The sequence below is a fragment of the Antennarius striatus genome, chromosome 6, assembly GCF_040054535.1.
Source record: "Antennarius striatus isolate MH-2024 chromosome 6, ASM4005453v1, whole genome shotgun sequence".
NCBI lineage: Eukaryota > Metazoa > Chordata > Actinopteri > Lophiiformes > Antennariidae > Antennarius > Antennarius striatus.
This window is the reverse complement of record NC_090781.1, coordinates 12,633,595-12,653,767: the sequence shown is the minus strand read 5'-3', so window position 1 is coordinate 12,653,767 and position 20,173 is coordinate 12,633,595. Positions and strand designations below refer to the sequence as shown.

General features: G+C 40.6%; 1 protein-coding gene and 1 long non-coding RNA gene across 2 annotated transcripts in view; one reads left to right on the top strand and one right to left on the bottom strand.

Moving 5' to 3' along the window:
* The window catches only part of slc8a2b (solute carrier family 8 member 2b), a 32,334-nt gene extending 12,430 nt beyond the window's left edge, over window positions 1–19,904 (bottom strand). Inside the window, exons 1-10 of the mRNA XM_068318060.1 lie at window positions 19,641–19,904; window positions 16,027–16,164; window positions 15,728–15,955; window positions 14,844–15,233; window positions 12,932–13,057; window positions 12,648–12,843; window positions 12,010–12,140; window positions 6,670–7,043; window positions 2,596–2,699; window positions 1,509–1,526 (exon numbers count right to left, since the gene is read on the bottom strand). Coding sequence (XP_068174161.1) covers window positions 1,509–1,526; window positions 2,596–2,699; window positions 6,670–7,043; window positions 12,010–12,140; window positions 12,648–12,843; window positions 12,932–13,057; window positions 14,844–15,233; window positions 15,728–15,955; window positions 16,027–16,164; window positions 19,641–19,889 — 1,954 coding nt within the window. The 5' untranslated portion in view covers window positions 19,890–19,904. The remainder of the gene's footprint in view (window positions 1–1,508; window positions 1,527–2,595; window positions 2,700–6,669; window positions 7,044–12,009; window positions 12,141–12,647; window positions 12,844–12,931; window positions 13,058–14,843; window positions 15,234–15,727; window positions 15,956–16,026; window positions 16,165–19,640) is intronic.
* LOC137597113 (uncharacterized) lies at window positions 901–15,866 on the top strand. Its single transcript, XR_011035609.1, has 3 exons — window positions 901–1,040; window positions 12,656–12,789; window positions 15,713–15,866. It is a non-coding gene; the product is annotated as an uncharacterized lncRNA (long non-coding RNA).
* Window positions 19,905–20,173: the final 269 nt, after the last annotated feature.

Here is a 20,173-nt window from a genome sequence, read left to right as displayed (position 1 = left end):
CATGATGATATATCTACATCAGTGTGTAAAAGGCAGACAAAACAAGCCCGGGATGTGGCGCGCCAACCCATTTGTAATCATTTATTCTCTATTGTGCTGTGCTGAGACTCAAAGAGCAGTTCTGCTGTGATCCAAATGTGAACAGGCACCCATTGCTACCCCAAACTAGGTTAAATGAGATGCCAGAAATGTGAGCCAGGACCTTCCGATGTTACACAGAGTAAACAACGTCCAAGCTGAGCTGAAACTCTGAACGGCTGCGGGGAGAAAGATTGCAAATGACGAAAACCATTGGGACACGTACTGCAAAAATGAGAATGAATTGCATTATTATATAAAAACGTGGCTATGCAAGTAATATGTAAAATAGTCTTTTGACAGTAATTAGTTGATGTTCTTTGATGCATTAGATATTAATATAAATGAGTGCAGCTTTTTGACATTTACCTTTTACAAGAAATACTTCAGTAATTATTCCACTCAAGTGGATCAGAAGAGCCCCATCGTGATTCTTTTAAATGATGCTACAGTGCTCCCAGGACTCAACTATTATGTAAATGATTGCATTTCATTAAAGCTCTTTAAAACAAAAACTAGGAAAACATTTCACTAGTATTGTGTTTTGATAGCTCTGTCTATGTGTGACCTGGACAGACCTGGAGCTGAAGGGGTTGTTGCTACAGATGTGTTCTGGTGTTCACCCCAGTTGTACAAAGCTCACATCCACAGCAGCGAGAAGCAACTACTCCAGGTTCCCTTTCAAACAGAGGCATGTTCCTAATCGGAATTTCATTTGTGCTTATATAACTGAGGTATTAAACAAAGTTGTTTATGCATTTTTTTGATTATAAAAGCTAAGAGGATGTGGAACATAGCGAACACTGTTCACACACCTCTCAGCAGGCAGTGAGTGTAGTCATGGGAAGGGAAGAGGCTCGAAGGGAGCCGATGACATTTTTCCATTTGGATCTTTTCAAAATCTGGCTTGGGCTCTCCAAAATGACTGACATCAACTTTAAGAGGCTGAACTGCTGAATCGGGTATGAAATGCTTTCTTTTGGGATTAACAAGCAAAATTAACAGAAAGGAAAGAGACCAAACAAACATCAAGTTAATTTGATGTTGTTAACTGCAGATTTTCTGGTTTGTATATTATTGGCAATGAGTTTTGTGATGCAGTTTTATTTGTTAATGTTCTCGTCAAGTCATCTGTCAAATGAAAGCTGTCAGGATCCTGTTCTTTCAGCTTTGAAAACCTGAGGATTGTGTACCATTGTTGACAAGAGGAGACAAAAGAAGACACATAGTTTGGAATAGCTATACTGTATCTTCAATTTTACATTATTTACTGTGATATAGAACTAAAATATTAACCAAGATAATAACTGCAGGATAAATTTGTAATATATATACAGTATTTTTAACTGCAGCCTGACACATAATTCCTGACATATTCAATCAAGATTGGAGTTTTGTTTGATAAAGGAGGAACAGTCAGATGATCTTACCTTGGTTAAGCAGCAGAGCTGTAAGGACAGGAAAACAGGCAAGATTAGTAAGTATAGGATACTGCATTTATAGTGTACAACATACAGTATAATAATAGCAAACATTTAGCCAGACAGCAACAACACAAACAAAAGGAAATAATCTTCATATAAATGTAATAACATGAAATCACACTGCACTCTATGTACACATGAAGCAAACAAATCATAGCTGTCTGTTCTCTACCGTGAAGATAAATGTCATCCCTCAGTTTTATAGCCACCAGTGCTTTTGTAAATAATAGGCTGACAGATCTGTAAGGCTGCATGATTTCTCCAAAAATCCTGTGAGATTCAAATGACTTTTCTCTCTGTGTGACTAAACAACAAAAAAGGAGGCAAATCCGTCCTTGTGTTGCTGCAGAGAGACGTGATGAGAAATCGATAGGTCCCCAAGTGTGTGTGTTATTGTGTGCATTTTTTTTTGTTTCTAATGTAAGATTGATCCCTGTTGCTTAAGTGGGTCACTGAGATGGCAAAAAAATAAAACACAAAGGAAAAGAAGCTGCAGCTCAAACAACAAACCACAGACACTGAAACAGCTCAAAAATACAAAACAGTTTGGAGCACTTCTGAGCTTAGCTTTGAGTATTTAATTTTCTAATAACCATTGAAATTTTAAAATGTGCCTTAACATGTTTTGACTGGAATCACAGCTACAAATAATTTGTTATGCACCTCTTGAGCTGCGTTGCTGCTGCAGCTGCACTGAACGTTTTAAAAGTCCTTTCCTTAAAACCTATCCTCTGCACCTTTCCTGACACTCTTAAAATAAATTCAATGACATGGCAGCAAGAGGCAGGGAAAATGTCTAAATGTCACATATTGAAACCCACAGCATTTTTTATGCGTATATGTGTGTACGTGAGTGAAACCAAAGGTGACTTTCCATGTGTGTGGTCAATACATTAGATAATCATTAAGATAATCCCCCCTGCTGTAATCAGAGTTGATCGGTATTACTGTGATGAGAACAGGTTTGTTAAGAGGTCAAATAATCAAATAATCCAATCAAATCCAAGCAGGAAAACCTTCTGCACAGACGTACCTGAGATTCCTCTCTTCAGCCACCGAGGTTCCTCCAACACGATGAAGAAGTTCTCATGTTTTTCATATTCTTCATCATCAATGATCCTCACCTGGAAAGTCTGACTGCATGCAGAACACACACACAAAGACGTACACATTGTCATTTACACAGAAATGGGGTAAAGCATTTCATCAATAAGTAATACTGTGTTCATGGGAGCCATCACTGCAGACACATTAAACTGTGGTCTCCCTCCTGTTGACTCTCATCAGCACCAACTGCTGTGTAAATCAGAGCAGAAGCAAGCAGAGGCAGGAGACGGGATCAATAGTTCAGTCAAAAGTTAACAAGCTCTCTGCATGTTTATTCTCCTACTGCTGTGGTTTTTGAATTAATTTGAGCATTGAGTTCTGACTTGGACTTTGTTGAAAATATGCCACTGGACTGAAGGAAAATCAGACCACTGCTGTGTCATGTGACATGTTAATTGAAAATGAAAGATAAAAAGAAAAACCCTGAAGAGAAGGACAGAGGAAAAAAAGGAGGAATGAAGGAAGAATAGAAATTATAGTGAGGAATGGGAGAAAATGACAAGCAAAAGTCAGGCGTGAAATGAAAAGTGGAGATGGTCAGACGAGGTGAAGACGAGCAGATGGAAAGATAACGCAGCGTAACCAGACAGCTGGAGCGATAGGACCGCTCAAAACTATGATCGATATTAACGTTTTGCTCTCCCCTGATGACTGCTGGACCATAAAATACAAAAACCCCATAATCCCAGTATCATGGTCATGATGCTTTCACTTTCTAAGCAACACAAGATGGCAGTGTGGAGAGGGAAAAAGAAGACATACAAAGCTTCTGGTTCCAGAGCACGATGACAGACAGAAACAAATGACAGTATGATTCTACATGCCACAATGTCACAAAAAGAAGAGGAAGAAATTTCCTCACAAGACGAACAGAGAGAGGGTAAAGTATGCCGAGGTGACTGCAGGAGCAAAAAGTTCTGTGAAACTGCAGACACAGCAGTTTTTCACTGTCATAGTTGGATCCAGAGGCTTGTCAGTGCATCATCAGTAATTAAGTAACTTTTGTAAATGCTATAAAAGGCCACAGGGTGAGAAAGTTTGACGTTTGTGGCTGCAAATGAGATGAACATGATGCCAACATTGTCATTCTCAATCCCGAACACTCCGGGTATTTAACTCGAAGCTCCAAGAGAGATTGACACAAACTCAAGGTGGGCCATCATTAATCACATAAAAAAAGGAATAAATTACCCCCTTAAGAGCTGAACTTGTGCTGCTGAGTCTGACAAATATTCTAGAAAGCTTTCCATCACCACAGAAACACACTGAGGTCCATCCAGCCACCAATGATCCATCACTAGCCCTGTCTCACCTAATCCAGGCTGCTGCCAGTCAATGAACCTGCCAGTTTACATCAGCTTAGAGCTGCTGCAATCAATATCACACAGACAGCAGTTCATGTGCGTTAGACACATGTGCTGCACAAAAAAAACAAAAAAACATGGACTCTAAAGGAAAGAAAACACCAAGGTCACATGTAGTGAAAGATCTCTTCATTGAATATTTTCATTACCAATAATCCACTACTATTGAGTGAGTTTGTACACTCAACAGTCCAGAGCAATGGAGAGTGTGGAAAAGAGGTGAAAAGTGTGTACAGGCAGGATGGAACGGGTGGAGAAAAGTGTCAGATGTGATGTGTGATAGAAAATGAAGATGCTGAGGTTCTCTTTGGGAGTGACCAGGAAGGATAGGATCAGGAATGAGTACATCAGAGGGACAGCACATGTTAGAGGTTTTGGAGATAAAGTCAGAGAGGCCAGACTGAGATGGTTTGGACATGTCCAGAGGAGAGATAGTGAATATATTGGTAGAAGGATGCTGAGTTTTGAACTGCCAGGCAGGAGGCCTAGAGGAAGACCAAAGAGGAGGTTTATGGATGTAGTGAAAGAGGACATGAAGGTAGTTGGTGTGAGAGAAGAGGATGCAGAAGACAGGGTTAGATGGAGGCAACTGATTCGCTGTGGCGAGCCCTCAAGGGAAAAGCCGAAAGGAGAAGAAGAAGAAGAAGAAGAAGAAGAATCAAGTGAGTGCTAGAGGAATTACTGTGAAGGAAATGTCACTGTCCTTGACAGAATGTAGGTTAATCTCTTTAGAACAGTGGTTCTTAACCTGGGTTCGATCGAACCCTAGGGGTTCGTTGAGTCGGTCTCAGGGGTTCGGCGGAGACGAACATACACAAATCTCAATAACATATAACCTCAGTACTTGTTAGTCCAGTTCAGGAAAACACAGAAAATAGTCATGTGATTTTCTGAACTGGACTAACAAATACTGAGGTTATACTGTATGTTATTGAGATTTCTGCATAACCTGGAATATTTCCTAAAGAAAACATGTTTTTTAATTTTTTAATTCAGTGATTGCTGAAGAAAGAAAAATTTTATCCGTAAATCTATATTTTCATGTGACTCATTTTCTAAGAAAATATTGATCTGATCCAACATTTAGCCAGGGTCATTAACACCAATAACTAGCTTTCTAAGACGACAACTGACTGAGGGCTGTCGGTGCTCAGTCTGGACTTCAAGGCTTAAGGGCTTCATTGACAGGCTGATAAGAGACATGGTCACCTCAGAAGTACTAAGTGTCTACAGGAATACAACACTCTGACTTTGTTTACCGTCCTTGATGAAATACTAAAAATATCTTGGTTTTCATTGACATTTTTGTCTGTTATCATGATTACATGTCAGTTTGTGGACAGGAAGTGCACAACGACATAAATCGACCACATGTCTGAAATCTGGAGCACCAGAGTGTTATAACACATAGGGGTGTTAACAGATAAAACAATGAAGGCTGTACAGTCATGCAACTGAGATAAAACTGGAACTGAAACAGGGCTGATTCAGTCAGGTAGTAAAGTGGGTGGCAGTGGCTCATTTAGTAGAGCGGGTTGTCCAATGTTCCCAAGATCTGCGGTTCGATTTCTGCTCCCGCCCAGCCACCTTGGAGTGTGAGCTGACAGTGGGAGGTGTAAGCTCACCTCCTGAGCACTGCCGGGGTGCCATTGAGCAAGGGACTGTCTCCCTTTATGAGTTGCTCATTTAGGGGTGCTCCAAGAAGGAGCTGCCTACCACTCTGCCTCCCACAGCATGCCTACAGGCCCACCTGTGCGTGCGTGTGTGTGTGTGTGTGCGCACATGCGTGCGTGTGTGTGTGTGTGTGTGTGTGTGTGTGTTACAGGGTCCTGTACACACTAATATATATACTGTACGTATATGCATACGTTTGACTGAATGACTACTGGAGTGTGCTATTAATTTCCCTTTTTCCCTTTGAGGATAATTGCAAAGTTAAATCTTGAAGATAATTAGAATCAACTGAAAATGCCACCACTGTTGTTCCAAACTCTAGGAGAAGGCAGAGAGGGACTCGTGTGAGGGTCAAGCTCTCATGGAACAGGTGCTGTGACATACTGTATAGGAGAAACTGGGCTGCATTGATGGAGCTTTGTGGTCTGGGCGTTCAGTGTTGAGCTTCAGTATGATACATGCAGAAACTATTTCACTTATACAGCAATACATTGCTTTCTTAGACTACAAGTAACAATTTGTCCCCTGTCCCCAAAATAAAAGCTCTCCTTTTAATATAAATAACCCAAAGCAACAGGGAAAAACATACTGAATGAATGAATCTGGATCAAAAGTATTTCTAATTCTGACCAGTGAGAGTTTAATCAAACACTAGACCGTGGGTACAAGTACTAATGGTGATGACATATCTAATTCAGAACAAAACCATAACTACATGATTAGAACTGAGAGATCTACAGAGATCCATCTGTTCGCCACTGGAAGAAAAATGATTTTCAACTCAATGATTTTAAAAGTGATTCTATATTCATCTGCACGCCCAAAAGAAGCTTACAAACCCAGTATTTTCTATGATATCAAATCGTTCACATGTTCCAAGTGTAAATCTTCAATTTGTGTGGCGTTCTAGGATCTACTCTGCAGTTATGTAAATGTAATGTTATGTAGATGCAAAGACTCACGTAGTCTGGTCGTTGGTGAACTCCAGTTCTCCTCTGGCATCCTCAAAGTCGTCTCCGGCCTTGGCGGTGCCTGACTCGGTGTGGTACGGGAGGATGACGGTACCGCGCGCACCTGAGTTCCGCACCACCGTCACCTCCATGGTGCCCACGCTCTCACTGACGCGCACCATGCGTTCACTGAATGTGAAGATGCCGGCGTGATCGTCATCCAGGATGGTCACCGTGGCAACCAAGGGCTCAACCAAACGAGCCTTGGGGGCGGCGCCAACTTCATCGCTCTCGAACATCCCTTCTGCATCGCCAACGCGCAGATTCAGCAGCCGCACAAAGAAGTGCTCATCCTCTTCGAATATGTCGTCGTCGATGATGCCGACCTGGTGACACAAAGAGACGCAGACCGTCACTTTGTGAGGAGACATCAGAGAAATGTAACCTTCATGATGTGTTTACTTTAACATGGTGACTGTAAGACGTGCAGTTGGTGTCGGATTGAAAAGTATGAACAGTGTAAGTTTTCAGTTCACAAACTAAAACAGTTCTTTTATTCTACATTCAGTCTTTGTTTATTCAGTAAATGTGTGATGGAACATGGAAATCTAAGACAAAGGAAGCAGGAAGATGAAGATGTTACAGTGTCAGAGTTAAATTTAACATCATTCATCTGTTTTGATCACTAAACTTTAGCATACATGCACGATACATATGTGCACAATTTATTATGAATGATGCAGAACTGCGCATATGTCACTTCCCCAGTGAGATTAGAGTGTATAGAGATATTAACCATCCCTTGTGTTTCGTCTTATACTTTGTGCTGTACTGTCTGATGTACTGTCTGTGTTGTACTGCTTGTTGTACTGCCTGTGTTGTACTGCTTGTTGCACTGCCTGTGTTGTCCTGCCTGTGTTGTCCTGCCTGTGTTGTACTGCCTGTGTTGTCCCGTGTTGTACTGCCTGTGTTTCTCTGCCTGTTGTACTGTCTGTGTCGTACTGCCTGTTGTACTGTCTACCGTGGGTCAGAGAGGACTGCAATTTCATCTGTGCTGTATGTCATGCATATATGGTATATTTGACAATAAAGCTGAATTTGACTTTGACTTTGAGAACTCTTTTCAAGAAACAGCTTCATGTGGTAAAGTTTAATTTTACATGAGCTGAATATTTCATGATTTCTTGCCACAACAAAATTTCAGGGAAAATGTTCCAAACATGTATGATTATTATGGGAAGTGCATTTTGATTTTCCTGGGTGTAAAAAGGTTCAACATCAGCCCAAATCTGGGAGCTTGTGTGTGTCTGGATGGCTCCGTTGAATTGAGAACAGGCAGGGCAGGACGCCAGTCGTCTCCCTCAGCCAACAAATGAACAAGAAAAATTCACAACATTGTTAGCATCTTATCGTGAAACAGCACATTAACTATCAAGTGGGAGCTCCAAACGCAGATTGGGTTGGATCTGTTATCCAGTGAGACTGACCTCATCCTGTGATTGGATCAGACCTTACATAGTGACTGATGGAGCCCATGACGCAACATGGAGTGATGAAAAAACAGCTAGGAAAATGTAATACAGTACATCACACACATGATCGTGACTATCAATCAGTGTTCACATGATAAAAGTCCAACATTTGCCTTTTTTAGACCTGATTTTGGTCAGACAGACACAGCAGATCAGACAGATCAGCTACCTTTGTGTTTCCATTGTTACAACACTGTTATAATGATGAGCTAAATCAATGAGGTCGCTGTCGTTCGCATGAACAATGAAGTGAAGCAATAAAGCGACATGAAGCTGAAGGCAGCTGACAGTTCTCTGTAGGTCTTTATAATATTTGACATTCTGATAGATTTTTGTCATGTTACACATTATTAATATAGAAATATTGATTACAGACAAGCTCAATAATATACCTTATGGGTTGGTGCCTTGTTCAGTGGCACTTCGGCAGTCAAGTCAAAGACTGGCCCATCTCCAGCCACCAGTAAGGCAGGAACCAACAACATTCTTCAGACTTTCCTATTAATCCTCTTTTACTGATTTTAAGCAACCGACCAGATGTAAACAAGTGGATCTTAGCTATCATCTTCATTTGGTAGAATTAATAAAAATATATTTTATTATGGTTCAATATATAAAACTAACAGTCATAAATATTTGTGAAGTAGTCTTATTTTGTGAAATAAAACTTTGTGAGGCCAACATAGAAATAAACATGTAAGTGTCACCACAGAGTATACCTGTGTGATCTGAGTGTGACCTGAATCTTACATTGTATATTTAAGTTACACTTATTAACTGTTAATTGTTAATGGACCTTCCTTTTATCTGGTGAGGTAATTGCTACCTTTAAAGCTCAAAAGGAATCCTATTTATTGCGACTAGATGAAATCAGACTCTGACAAGTACTCCTCACTAGTACCCATGAAAGACAATCAGCTTATAGGCTTTGTTTTCTCACTAACTCTCCATCATTCTGTTAGAGAGCATGGACCTTTTCTAATTGTCTGTCTCTGATGGGATCAGTGTGCCTACTTAGGATGCAGTGCAGACTTTCACTCAATCACCAGATTTGCAGCCACAGTTAATTTAATTCCCATTTCATGAACAACTTTCCACAAATTGTAAATTTGATGAAGCACAATTTGTCTTTCATTACTTGAAGGTGTTATAGACATTTGGGGAGTCAGTCTAAATTGTTCAGGTTTGAAATTAAAATATGACATATTTGTGCACAGAAAGGGGCAAATTCATCAATATTCTATTAGAAATGTAAGGAGATTAGACAAACAGTAATCCATTCCTGTGATTTATATGTGAATGCAGCAGGTTCTCTCTGTGGAGATAAGGATGTAGTTTGATGATGTAATGTGGTAGTGTGGGATCACAGGAGTTATAGTATTCATTGTAAAAAATAAAACACCACTGCTGATGAAATGTGATCCAACTCAGACTGAAATGTTGACAGGTGAGTTAAGATTTTAATTTTATTTCCAACATTTTTAACCACACAAACATCTGGTCTCTATGATAGTAACTTAGAATGAAGAAGAACCAAAAACATTAATATTTTATCTGAATTTGGTTATTGTTGAAAAGATATTCTTTTTAGACATTTGAATGCAGATGTGTTACAGAATATATCCTTAACTCAGTGGTTCTTAACCTGGGTTCGATCGAACCCTAGGGGTTCGGTGGAGACGGAGGTCAAGACAAAACACCCGACGCGATGTATCGGTTATTTTGTCGAACATACACAAATCACTGTGTACGTTTGACACATCGTGTCAATTTGTGATGACACGCCCCCCTTGGCCATCACTGGCTGCAGGTGATCACGCTAAATCGATTAGCCTACCTGTGCTACAGTAGTCGATTTATGCCTGTCATGATGGTGTGTCATCTGATTGCTTTCTTAATATTGTAATTCATAGTAACTATGTTCAGCAAAAAAAGAAAGTGGTTGGATGAATATGTGCAATGTGAATTTACATGTACTGTATAACGGAACGTGATGGGAGTCAGCGTTCTGCATGATTTGCAATGTCAAGTTCAGCAGCTGTCTTGCACTGGCAAAAATAAAGGAACACTTCCTTAAGCTGCATGGAAAACAAAAGAAACAGACTTTGCTTTGAAAATGACATCAGAGTAGCACTTGCCAAGGTGAAGCCACACATATCTGAACTGGTCTCTCAGTAACAACAGCAGAAGTCACACTGATTTGCAGGTAGGTCATTTCATGTCAGTTCATGCACTGTTTTGTTTTTGTTCTTTGAAAAAGGTGACATTAATGCACAGTTCATGAAAATGCACCGGTAAAACATATACTCATGTCTTAAATTTGAGAAAAAACCTTTTTTTTTTTACTAAAGAAGGGTTCAGTGAGTGAGCATATGAAACCAGCAGGGTTCGGTACCTCCAACAAGGTTAAGAACCACTGCCTTAACTGATATGCTGTCATCAGTCATCTGAGACTGATTCCTTTAAGAAAAAAACAAAACAACTCATTCAGACAAAGAATTGTCTTTTACAATAACATTTTTACACATTAATATTTGTTATCACTGGAATAATCCTGTGACTGGGAGAGATGTTCCCTCTGTGGAACCAACGCAGGAATGAAACTGGAGTTATTGGACATGACTGAGACATCTGAGACGAAACGGTTTTAGGCAGAATGATCGATGAAATCCATTGATGCTGTTGAAATGGATGAAACTGACCTTTATAATGTACTCAGTATTCACTCATGGTAGATGGGTCTCTTTCCACCAGCTGCTTTCTCATATATCCCGTTCTTCTGTCATACATCTCTTCAGGCTGTAGCACCACTATCCTCATATCAAACCCTTTTCTTTTGATCCTTCATCAAACTTTAAATCCATGCAATCATACTATATCCTTTTAATTCTCATAGCAAAGTTTGCTTTAAAAAAAAAAAGTTCTTGGCTTCTGTCTTGCAGGGGAAAAAATTATGTTGTTTGATCGCAAGTTCAGATTGGATTGATAAGGTCTGAGAGTGAACTTCTTTCTTTGGTCTTTCTCTCATCTTTTATATTTGATTTAATTTGATATGTTCCGTTGATCATGCTGAATCAGTCAAAATAGTTGTACTAAATGGATTCTGAAGACAACAATATGTATTGGCAGTTGAAATTTTATTTATTTATGCACTTATAAAGTAGTCGGTGGGATGGACAAAAAGTAACCTGCCTCAAAGAAGAAACATCGCAGACATAAGGGAATAAAAACATAAAAAGTTTCTGCCTTTCATTGAAGAGCACCTAAAAGCTTTCAAACACAACAGTAGCCGCAGAAGAACTGTTGAGTTCTATTCTTGTATCTCAACATCTGTTTCTCCTCAGCCTTACCCTTTCTCTCCTGCTGATACTGTAAACAACCTCCTCTCTCCTGATCTCCTCAGACTTTACAGCCACTCTGTTATGCAGGAGGCTGCAGAGCTCCTCCTGCACCAGATCTAATTATGGAGTAGCAGGAGCTTGTAGCTCATCGTGTGTAAATGTGGCTAAAGGAGGCCTCAGAGGCCTGAACATTTATGTTGAGTGTATCAGTTTCTATTTCAATAAAGATGGTTCCTGTTTAATTTATGATAAGATAGCAATGCAATTTCCCCACTGGGATTAAGAATGTTTCACCTCAAGGCCACTAGAGTACAAATAACTATATCCTTGTTGAACTTCACCAGACCTGATGAAGTGGTCTGACACCAGAGCTCAGGGTTGAAATGGGTCCACAGCTCAGGGATGCAGTGTGTTAGTCTGCCAGTTCTTTCTCCAGTCACACAGTATGTAAATGTTTCCTCTCATGTCTCTTTATTTACCTTAATCTCTTTGTGAGTCTCTCCAGGCTTGAATACCAGTGTTCCTTCACTGTACTCATAATCCGATCCAGCGTTGGCAGAACCGTCCTCTGTCCTGTAGTCAACATAAAACGTGTTCTCTCCCAGACCTCCTAAATGGCAAAAATAAAAAAAGCATCGGTAATATATGAATAAATCCAAGCAGAAACCCATTTGTGACACAACAATAAGATCAACCATCTGAATCTTTGGCTATATCAAGAGATTCTGCATCGAAAACAAGCATCATTTGGGGGTGAAAACAACAAATTCAAAAATAAGAACATTAGTAGCTGAGTTGCATCATGGGTAAAATACCTGGCATGCAGCTTTGAAGAGGGGGAAAAGGATAAGTGAAGTTAAAAGAGCAAAGACTGTATCTCTGTTTTGGTTGAATCAACCATTATAATATAACTTATTCTCTTATGTAAGGATCTTTCCATTTTGTTAAACAATTAAAGCTTAATCTACAGCGCAGTCTCTACAATTCACCATACTGCAGTTATAGACTGCTGAATCCCACAAAGTATTACTTTACACGTGAGTGTGACTTGACTTGGGTTGTCACATCCGTTTTGTTTTTTTATCCCTAATCATTTGTTACTGTTCTCCTTCCTAACCTTGACAGACTACTGCCAGCGTCAGGATGCCACAGTTCTCCATGCACTGGCTGTGGGGGCTTTCAAACGAGATCCTGCTGCATATCCCAAAGTCATCGTCCTCTGGTGCTTCTTCATCGGTTACAGCCGTACGGCGAGCATGGTCAGCAGCGTGTTTCTTCAGGACGTTACCAGCTCCGATCATCATACGTGTTGCCTTAGCAGGGATGGACAACGGGAGTAGTTAGAAAGCAAATTAAGAATGTATTAAATATTGTGCATGCGTGTGTGTGTGTGTGTGTCACCTGTATGCGGTAGAAGGCTCTGCTCTTCTGTTGGTGCAGCAGGGCGTAGTAGTTTGCCAGCTCCACCAGCTGCTCCAGCTCTTTGTCAGGATATTTCTGCTTCAGCTCCTTCAGGATACGAATTACCTGATGGAGAGACCATCAGACATATTCCTGTTAACATCAGCTGTTGACACAAGTCAGGGAAATTCTTCCTTGTTCAAAGTTTAGAGTTGCGAATTCTCTGAAAAACTACATTATCTCTTTAATACAAGCAGCATAGAGAGACCTGCAGTGTTCTCTGACAAATATAAGATTTCTACAGACTTTACACCTTTCTTAGGCCAAAAAACAGATGTACAATTTATGACAACCAGCTCTTCAAACAACTAATTTCTTTGGAAATTTTATCACTGATGACCATCGTTTGTAATTTCCTGCAGGGTCAATGAAGTGCCCCCAATAGCATCTAAATAATCCTCCAATCCAAGGCTTTAAAATACCTTGACTATTCCTCAGATAAACTGTCACACATAAATCTTATGTTTTATACAAATATTTCTCCCACGCCCACTGGACAGTAGTCAATGTGGCTGGCTTGATCTAATTCCAGTCTGATTAGAAAAAAACAAAACATCATTTCAGATTTGGTGAGTCAGTCTGAAGACAGATCACCAGTAGCAGTACCACATAATAGGCAATCATGATCAGATTAATCATTTCTACAGTTTCTCTGCTGTAATAAATCGACCTTCAGCTCAGATATTTAAGTGCTGCCAAGAACTTTGTTAGAAATATGCTTTGTGCTCCCTTGAGCTCTAGCTAGGTCATCTTTGCTGGTATTATTGATGCTGTGGTCCCAGATTTAAACATTACAGAACACTGAGGAACAAATGGCAGCTTACCGAGCAGCAATAAAGTCATGAGTAGTAGCAATAGCAGTGTTGACTTCAATGTAAAGAATGATAATCTATATGTTAAAGTCTTCCACTACAGCTTTAAAGCAAAAAAAACAGGTGTGCCACAGATTTAGCTGTCTGACAGATCAGGTTTAAAGGCAGTACAGTATATTTATTCTATTGTTGCTCCCATTGTCATGACTGAAGAGCCATCAAAACCTATACAAGGATTTAACTCTATGATCTATATTTCTCTGCTATGTGCTGGCGATGTGTCCGCCTCTCACTCGTAGTCACTTGTTTGCGTGCTAAGAGTCACCAGTGTCGTAATGGGAGGGTTAAAGTTGTGTGTTACTGGGTGAGAATGGCAACAAAGACAGAAACCTCTCCATCTCCTAATCCGGAGGAGCAGCTGATGCTTAGGGTGATCAATGTGTCAGCAGGCCTGCGTGGGCGTAAACATAGACAACAAAACAAGCAACTATTGAGAGGGTCATCTGTTTTCTGTGTGAACTTATCTAGTAATCAGGACGCTAAAGAGGCACAAAACAGTGTGAAACTGAAACCATTCATCATAGATAGAATCAGTTCTAACATCAGCAGCTAAAACTGTCGGGAATTCTCCAGGTTTTTGGGCCTCCATGATATAATCGCGGAAGAGGGAATTGTGTTTTCTGTGTTAACTGCATCTTTTTTCACCAACATAAACCTTTGGAAACAAAATTACAGAGTTATTAGTGCTGCAGCGATATCAGCATCTCTCAATGACTTCTGTTGGTGTTCACTCTCTTCTCTTTATCATTCCTCCCTCCCTACAAAAGCTAATGCGATATTCTGCACGAACTGGTAATTTGTATTTCTCAGGGCACACTAAGGGTGGCAGCATTGAGAAAATCAAGGTTTACTATTATTTATTCACTGAAGCAGACAAAATGCATCACGAGGAAAGAAAGTTTAATTCTAAATGTTGCTTCCATAGTTCCAGAAATATTTCCAGGATGTTGTTGCACCTCTTCCGTCCGTCTCACTCTCACCTCTTTGCGGCTCTCGTCCAGCTCCTTGCTGCTTTCCACATTGACCATCGTGCTGTTAGAGTTGGGAAGGTTGCCCCTGGCTCCTGTTGCCATGGCCCCCGCTGCTGCCCCAATATTATTGGATGTAACGCATGGGTCCTGAGCTCCGCCGCCACAGTTCTCCGTGGGGACCATACCGCCCCCATGGGCCTGGAATTTGCTATCGTTTATCATCTCCATGCCGCCTTTGTTGGGTGTCAAGTCTCCTTCAGTCTCCACGACAATCCCACGGCGCTTGTCGGCACGGTAACGCTTGCCCATGTATTTGTAGAAGAGGAGGCGGCGATCAGCAATCCAAGCCAGGAGGACACACACCGGGAAGAAGAGCAGGGTCACAAGAGCCTCCCACACCTGAAGCACATAGAAACAGCCAATCAGATCAGTTCACCTGATTTAAACATAGACAGTTGAAGGGCCAGGAGGAGAGGGAGGGGCAGGAAGAATAAACACCTCTCTACACGTCACAAACAGCTGCATTGAACCTGAAAACACATTATTTTAGAGACACAGAAGCAGTTAGTTCACAAACTCCATGATTCAGAGTCTGTCTCCAATTTATTCTAAATTCAATCTCAGATTATGATGTCAGAATATCTGTGTAAACAAACCACCTTATTGATTGACAGTCATATGTGGGTGCGTAAAACTATAGCACAGGCAAAACAGAGAGCTAGACATGGTATTACTCAGAGTCACTAATAAAATATTTCAAATTAATATTATTTTAATGTGTGATTGAATATTTTTGAATCTCATAAAGTCATTATTCCCGTGTAAAAGGGTTAATTCAGGACCAAACTGACATGCATGTCTTAATTTTTACTTTTAAGCTAAACTCGTCACACCTCCACAACACCCGGCGACATAACGGACAGGATGAGGAAGAGCCAGATGTAGGCAAAGATGCTCCAGAAGGCCGTGATGAAGAACACCCTGAGATGTTTGATCTTGCGGGTCTCGCCTTTGGGGACCGCCCAAACACAGATCCCAATGATCACAAACATGTTGAAGGCGGCGCTGCCGACGATGGTTCCTGGTCCCAACTCACCGGCTTCAAACTTGTGACCACACACCTGGAAAAATGGAGATTGAGTGAGGAGAGAAAGATGTTTACCTGTGTGTGTGTGTGTGTGTGTGTGTGTACCTCTATAACAGACAGTAGTATCTCGGGAGCGCTGGATCCGAGAGCCATCAGTGTCAGATTAGACACTGTCTCATTCCAGATTCGAACTGTCGCCACTGATGTTTCCCCATTAGGCAGCGTGATGGTCACCTCCTTCTCCTGTCGGCACAAAACACACACAAACACAGTGTTGGTGTCATGTTGGTGTCCTTTATGATGTTGTCTGGACTTTTATTTCTTCTCTACTCAATTTTTTCTTGAATGAGTTTCATGTGTTGGTAAATTCATAGCCCCAGTTAAACAGAGATGATAACATGGAATGTTGATGTTGGTGAAGTTTGATGTGAGTAACTTTTTTTTTTTGTTTACGTGAAAATACAAAGTAAGCACTGTTTGAGTTGATGAACGATAGTGTCATTGTGCAGCTATCTGCTGCTTTGGACTTAAGGGCTTATCGATCGAGAGGTCCACGGGGAGATCTGGTCTGATCTGACGGTAATGATGCTGCCAGCATGGCAGGGGAACATCTCTCCAAGATGCTGGCTCTGACAACGAAGGGATCCATCAGTAGCACAACAAAGTCTCTAAGTGTAGGAGTGTAGTGCTCTTCTGAAATCGACATTACTATTCATACAACATGAACTGAGCTCTAAGGACCAGTGTACAACAACAACAGATAACACAAGAACAGACGACATACTTAGACCCACAAATGTCTATATAGTAGCACAGTCTTGCACACACACATACGCACATACACACACACACACATGCACACATGCGCGCGCACACACACACACACACACACACACACACACACACACACACACACACACACACGTATACACATGAACAGCAAACCGTGTCTCAGCTGGAAGAGGTGTTGTTGCTGCCAGAGTGACTGAGTGTGTTGAGAAATGCTTAAATATAGTATTTTTTCATTAGATTTAGATTGTATTGATCCCACCATCTACAGTCCATCATATCAGCAAAAGAACAAGAATCTACAGTAATGTGGTCCACAAGTTATTTGTTAGTGTTTGTTTGTTCCACCAACACAAATTCTTCACCCTGTTTGTTCACTGGCCCAAGAGGAGTAATTCCTGTCACGAACAGCTCTTCTTCTCTATGTTTACTACACTGTGTTTGATAAACTTTTTCTTAACTTCCTGTTTTACGCTGTTACCCAAAGCAGGTCAATAGAGGTGAAGTTTGATCAAGTTTAATAACTCAACTAAAACTACTAAAACAATAAATATTAAAGACTCATCCAAGTGACAGCAAAACGAGAGTGATGGTTTTGTAGATCTGTAAATACAGATCTACACTATTATCCAAGTTAAATATGGCTGTATATCAATTGTTGCTCAGCTACACATGTTCTATCAGAAGGTTTAATTAAAAGCTTATTTATTTATTTTGTTGTTGTCATTTGTTTGTTTTTTTGCTGACAGCTGCTGTCCTGTTTAAACTAGAATTTAATACAATTTAATTAGTCCAAGCTCAGATAATAGATTGAAGATCAGTTCAGGCAATGCTTCATTAGCTCTCATTTGGAGCTACTCTGTCAGCATGCTGACTAAATCACAGCGGATTCGGGTTCTTTATTGTGTGTTGCATTTTAGCAGAAGTCAAACAGACAAGGCAAAACTACAAACAGGACCACTAACTCAAAGTAAATCTCTTAGACAACAGCTGGCTTGTTGGTCTCCTTGCTGAGGAACATGGGAAATTTCCAGGATTCCCATGTGATAAAGTTTTTCAGTCTGATTTGTTGAGATTAATTTGAGAGATGAACTTCAGCCAAAAGAAGAAGTAATGGGAAATAAATAAATATAATTAAATCAATAATTGGTTGACTTATGCTTTACACTTTGTTTTATGCTAATGAAATGAGTAAACAAGTAATAGGATACCTTCTGACAGGAATGATTTACTTTTATTCCTTGTCTTCGTACAGTTTATATAATAAAGTTTCACCGCCTTTTTTTTTCTCTTTCATTTTCAGTGAAGCCCTGCTGACTTTTATTGTATAGTTTTATTATTTTTACCACAACCTTCTTGCAAACACTTCTTGAAAATCAGGTGATGCATCTGAAGTGCTTTGCCCTGACATCAGTAACTAATGTTATCAGTCACTAATCTTTCTTTCTGCTCAAAATGGCCAACCTGGATTGTTCTCATAATGAAAAAAAAATTAATGACTATCTTCTGAGGAAAGCACACATTTTTTTGCTTCTATTTTCACTCTTCCCCCTCTCTTTCCCACCCAGGTAACCGTCAGGTCTCCCAGGTCTAATTTGTAATGCCAGGCTCCTCTCAGACCTCTGAGGACCCATTCTGTCTGTTTCAGTAGCACTTTATATCCTTTATACTTGAACCATTAAATATTGTCTGGGACCACACACACTTAACCATGCACACACATCTGTACAGACACTCCTTTGTGTCACTGTGACATTGCATCAACCTCTAGTACTGTACCCTGAGAATAATCAATTAGGCCTCAGTAATTCCCCATCATATGGTTCAAATTGATGCATTTCATGGCTGAAAACAGTCAGGTAAATATTTCCACAGGGTACCAGCCCTCCAATTTATGTCCACGAGTCCCTGCATGTTCTGCTGGGTTCACTAATAAACACCTAAGCACCTAAACAAAACTTACTTGACAACACAGCTGGATTAGATGCAGAGGTGTCTGGGGTTTCTTCTTCTTTAATTAAAATGACGCTGTCTGAATAACAGCTCAACACAATAATAAATGTTCATAAAAATGCTAAAATAAAACAACTGACGAAATGAATGGGGTTATTGCTGATGCAACTTGTCTGGATACATGGATGGACCGAGAGCAGAATGAGAATCATCCTATATCCCTTCAAAATACAGAGCACTAGGAGGACACTAATAGAGATTCGTTTTTTCACATTACTGCTGGTGTGTGTGTAGGATTAACACTTCAGACTCTGAGGCTGTCAGTCATGGAAACTGGCTCCAACTCAAGATGCAGCGACATGATGGCAGAAAGCAACACTCACATCTAACACACTCTTTCAGCATGAGCACTGATGAATGATATTTATGCACAACATATAATAAAAACCCAACTATATTTTGAAGCTTGTTCCTTTGTGTTTCCAGCCATTCTAGACTGTAGGGTCTAAGAAACAGTAATAAAGCAGCTGATTACTTCATACCTGATGCAAATAGAATCTAACAAGCTCTCAGCACAGTGAGAACTGCACTTACCACGTTGCTTTATTCTACAACAGTATAGTGGATGTCATTTTCCGTGTTTAACAGGACATTAAAGGGAAAAGCTAATTTGCTAAGCAAATCTCCCAGATAAAAAAATGTCAAAGGGTTTAGGTTTAGGGGTTAAGGTAGGATTTAGGGTTAAAACGTTCTATTCTAAATGTCTTTGTTTATTTCTTAAATTATTTATAGTATTTTCCATTTATTGAATGTTGTATGTTGTGATTATTTGTATTTATTTCTTATTTAATTTGTGAAAAACACACATCAGTGATGATTGTTTCTGACCCAGTAGCTATGAATAATAGTAATATCTAGTATTTAGTGATAGAGTGGATAGTGACTCTACTTCCACTACACCACCCACGTTTTCTCACCTGTGATGTGATGACCTCTATGGATGCCATGAAGCGGTCAGCAATGATGGACACGCCCAGGAACATGTACATGAGTGACACAAAGTAGACGACAGCTCGCGCCACCTGGTCAGCGAGTCTCGGCCCCTTGGGCTCCCAGACAGGAAGCAGAATTCCAGGCCTACACACCGGAACGTCCTCACATGGCGACTTTACACCAGATGAGTTGGTGCTAGCATTAGAGGAAGGCAGGAAGGTGGAGGGCAACATGGAGGGCGAGACCGCTCGCAGGCTGGGGTCACCACTGGGTTCACTGCGCTGGGACTCTGGCTGGCAGGGAGGCAGCGGGAGGAGGAAGATGAGGAGGAGGAGGAAGGTGGTGGGAGAGGTCAAGAGAAACATACTGGCGTGTGTTTGCCGAGATAAGTGAGAGTAAACAGTGAAAAGATGATGGGATTTGGCCGGTGTGGGAGGTGGGATAGGAATGTTCTGGGTAGAGCTGAGGTTGGTGTGACTAGCTCACCTGCAAAGAGAGAGAGAGAGGGGGAAGAAAG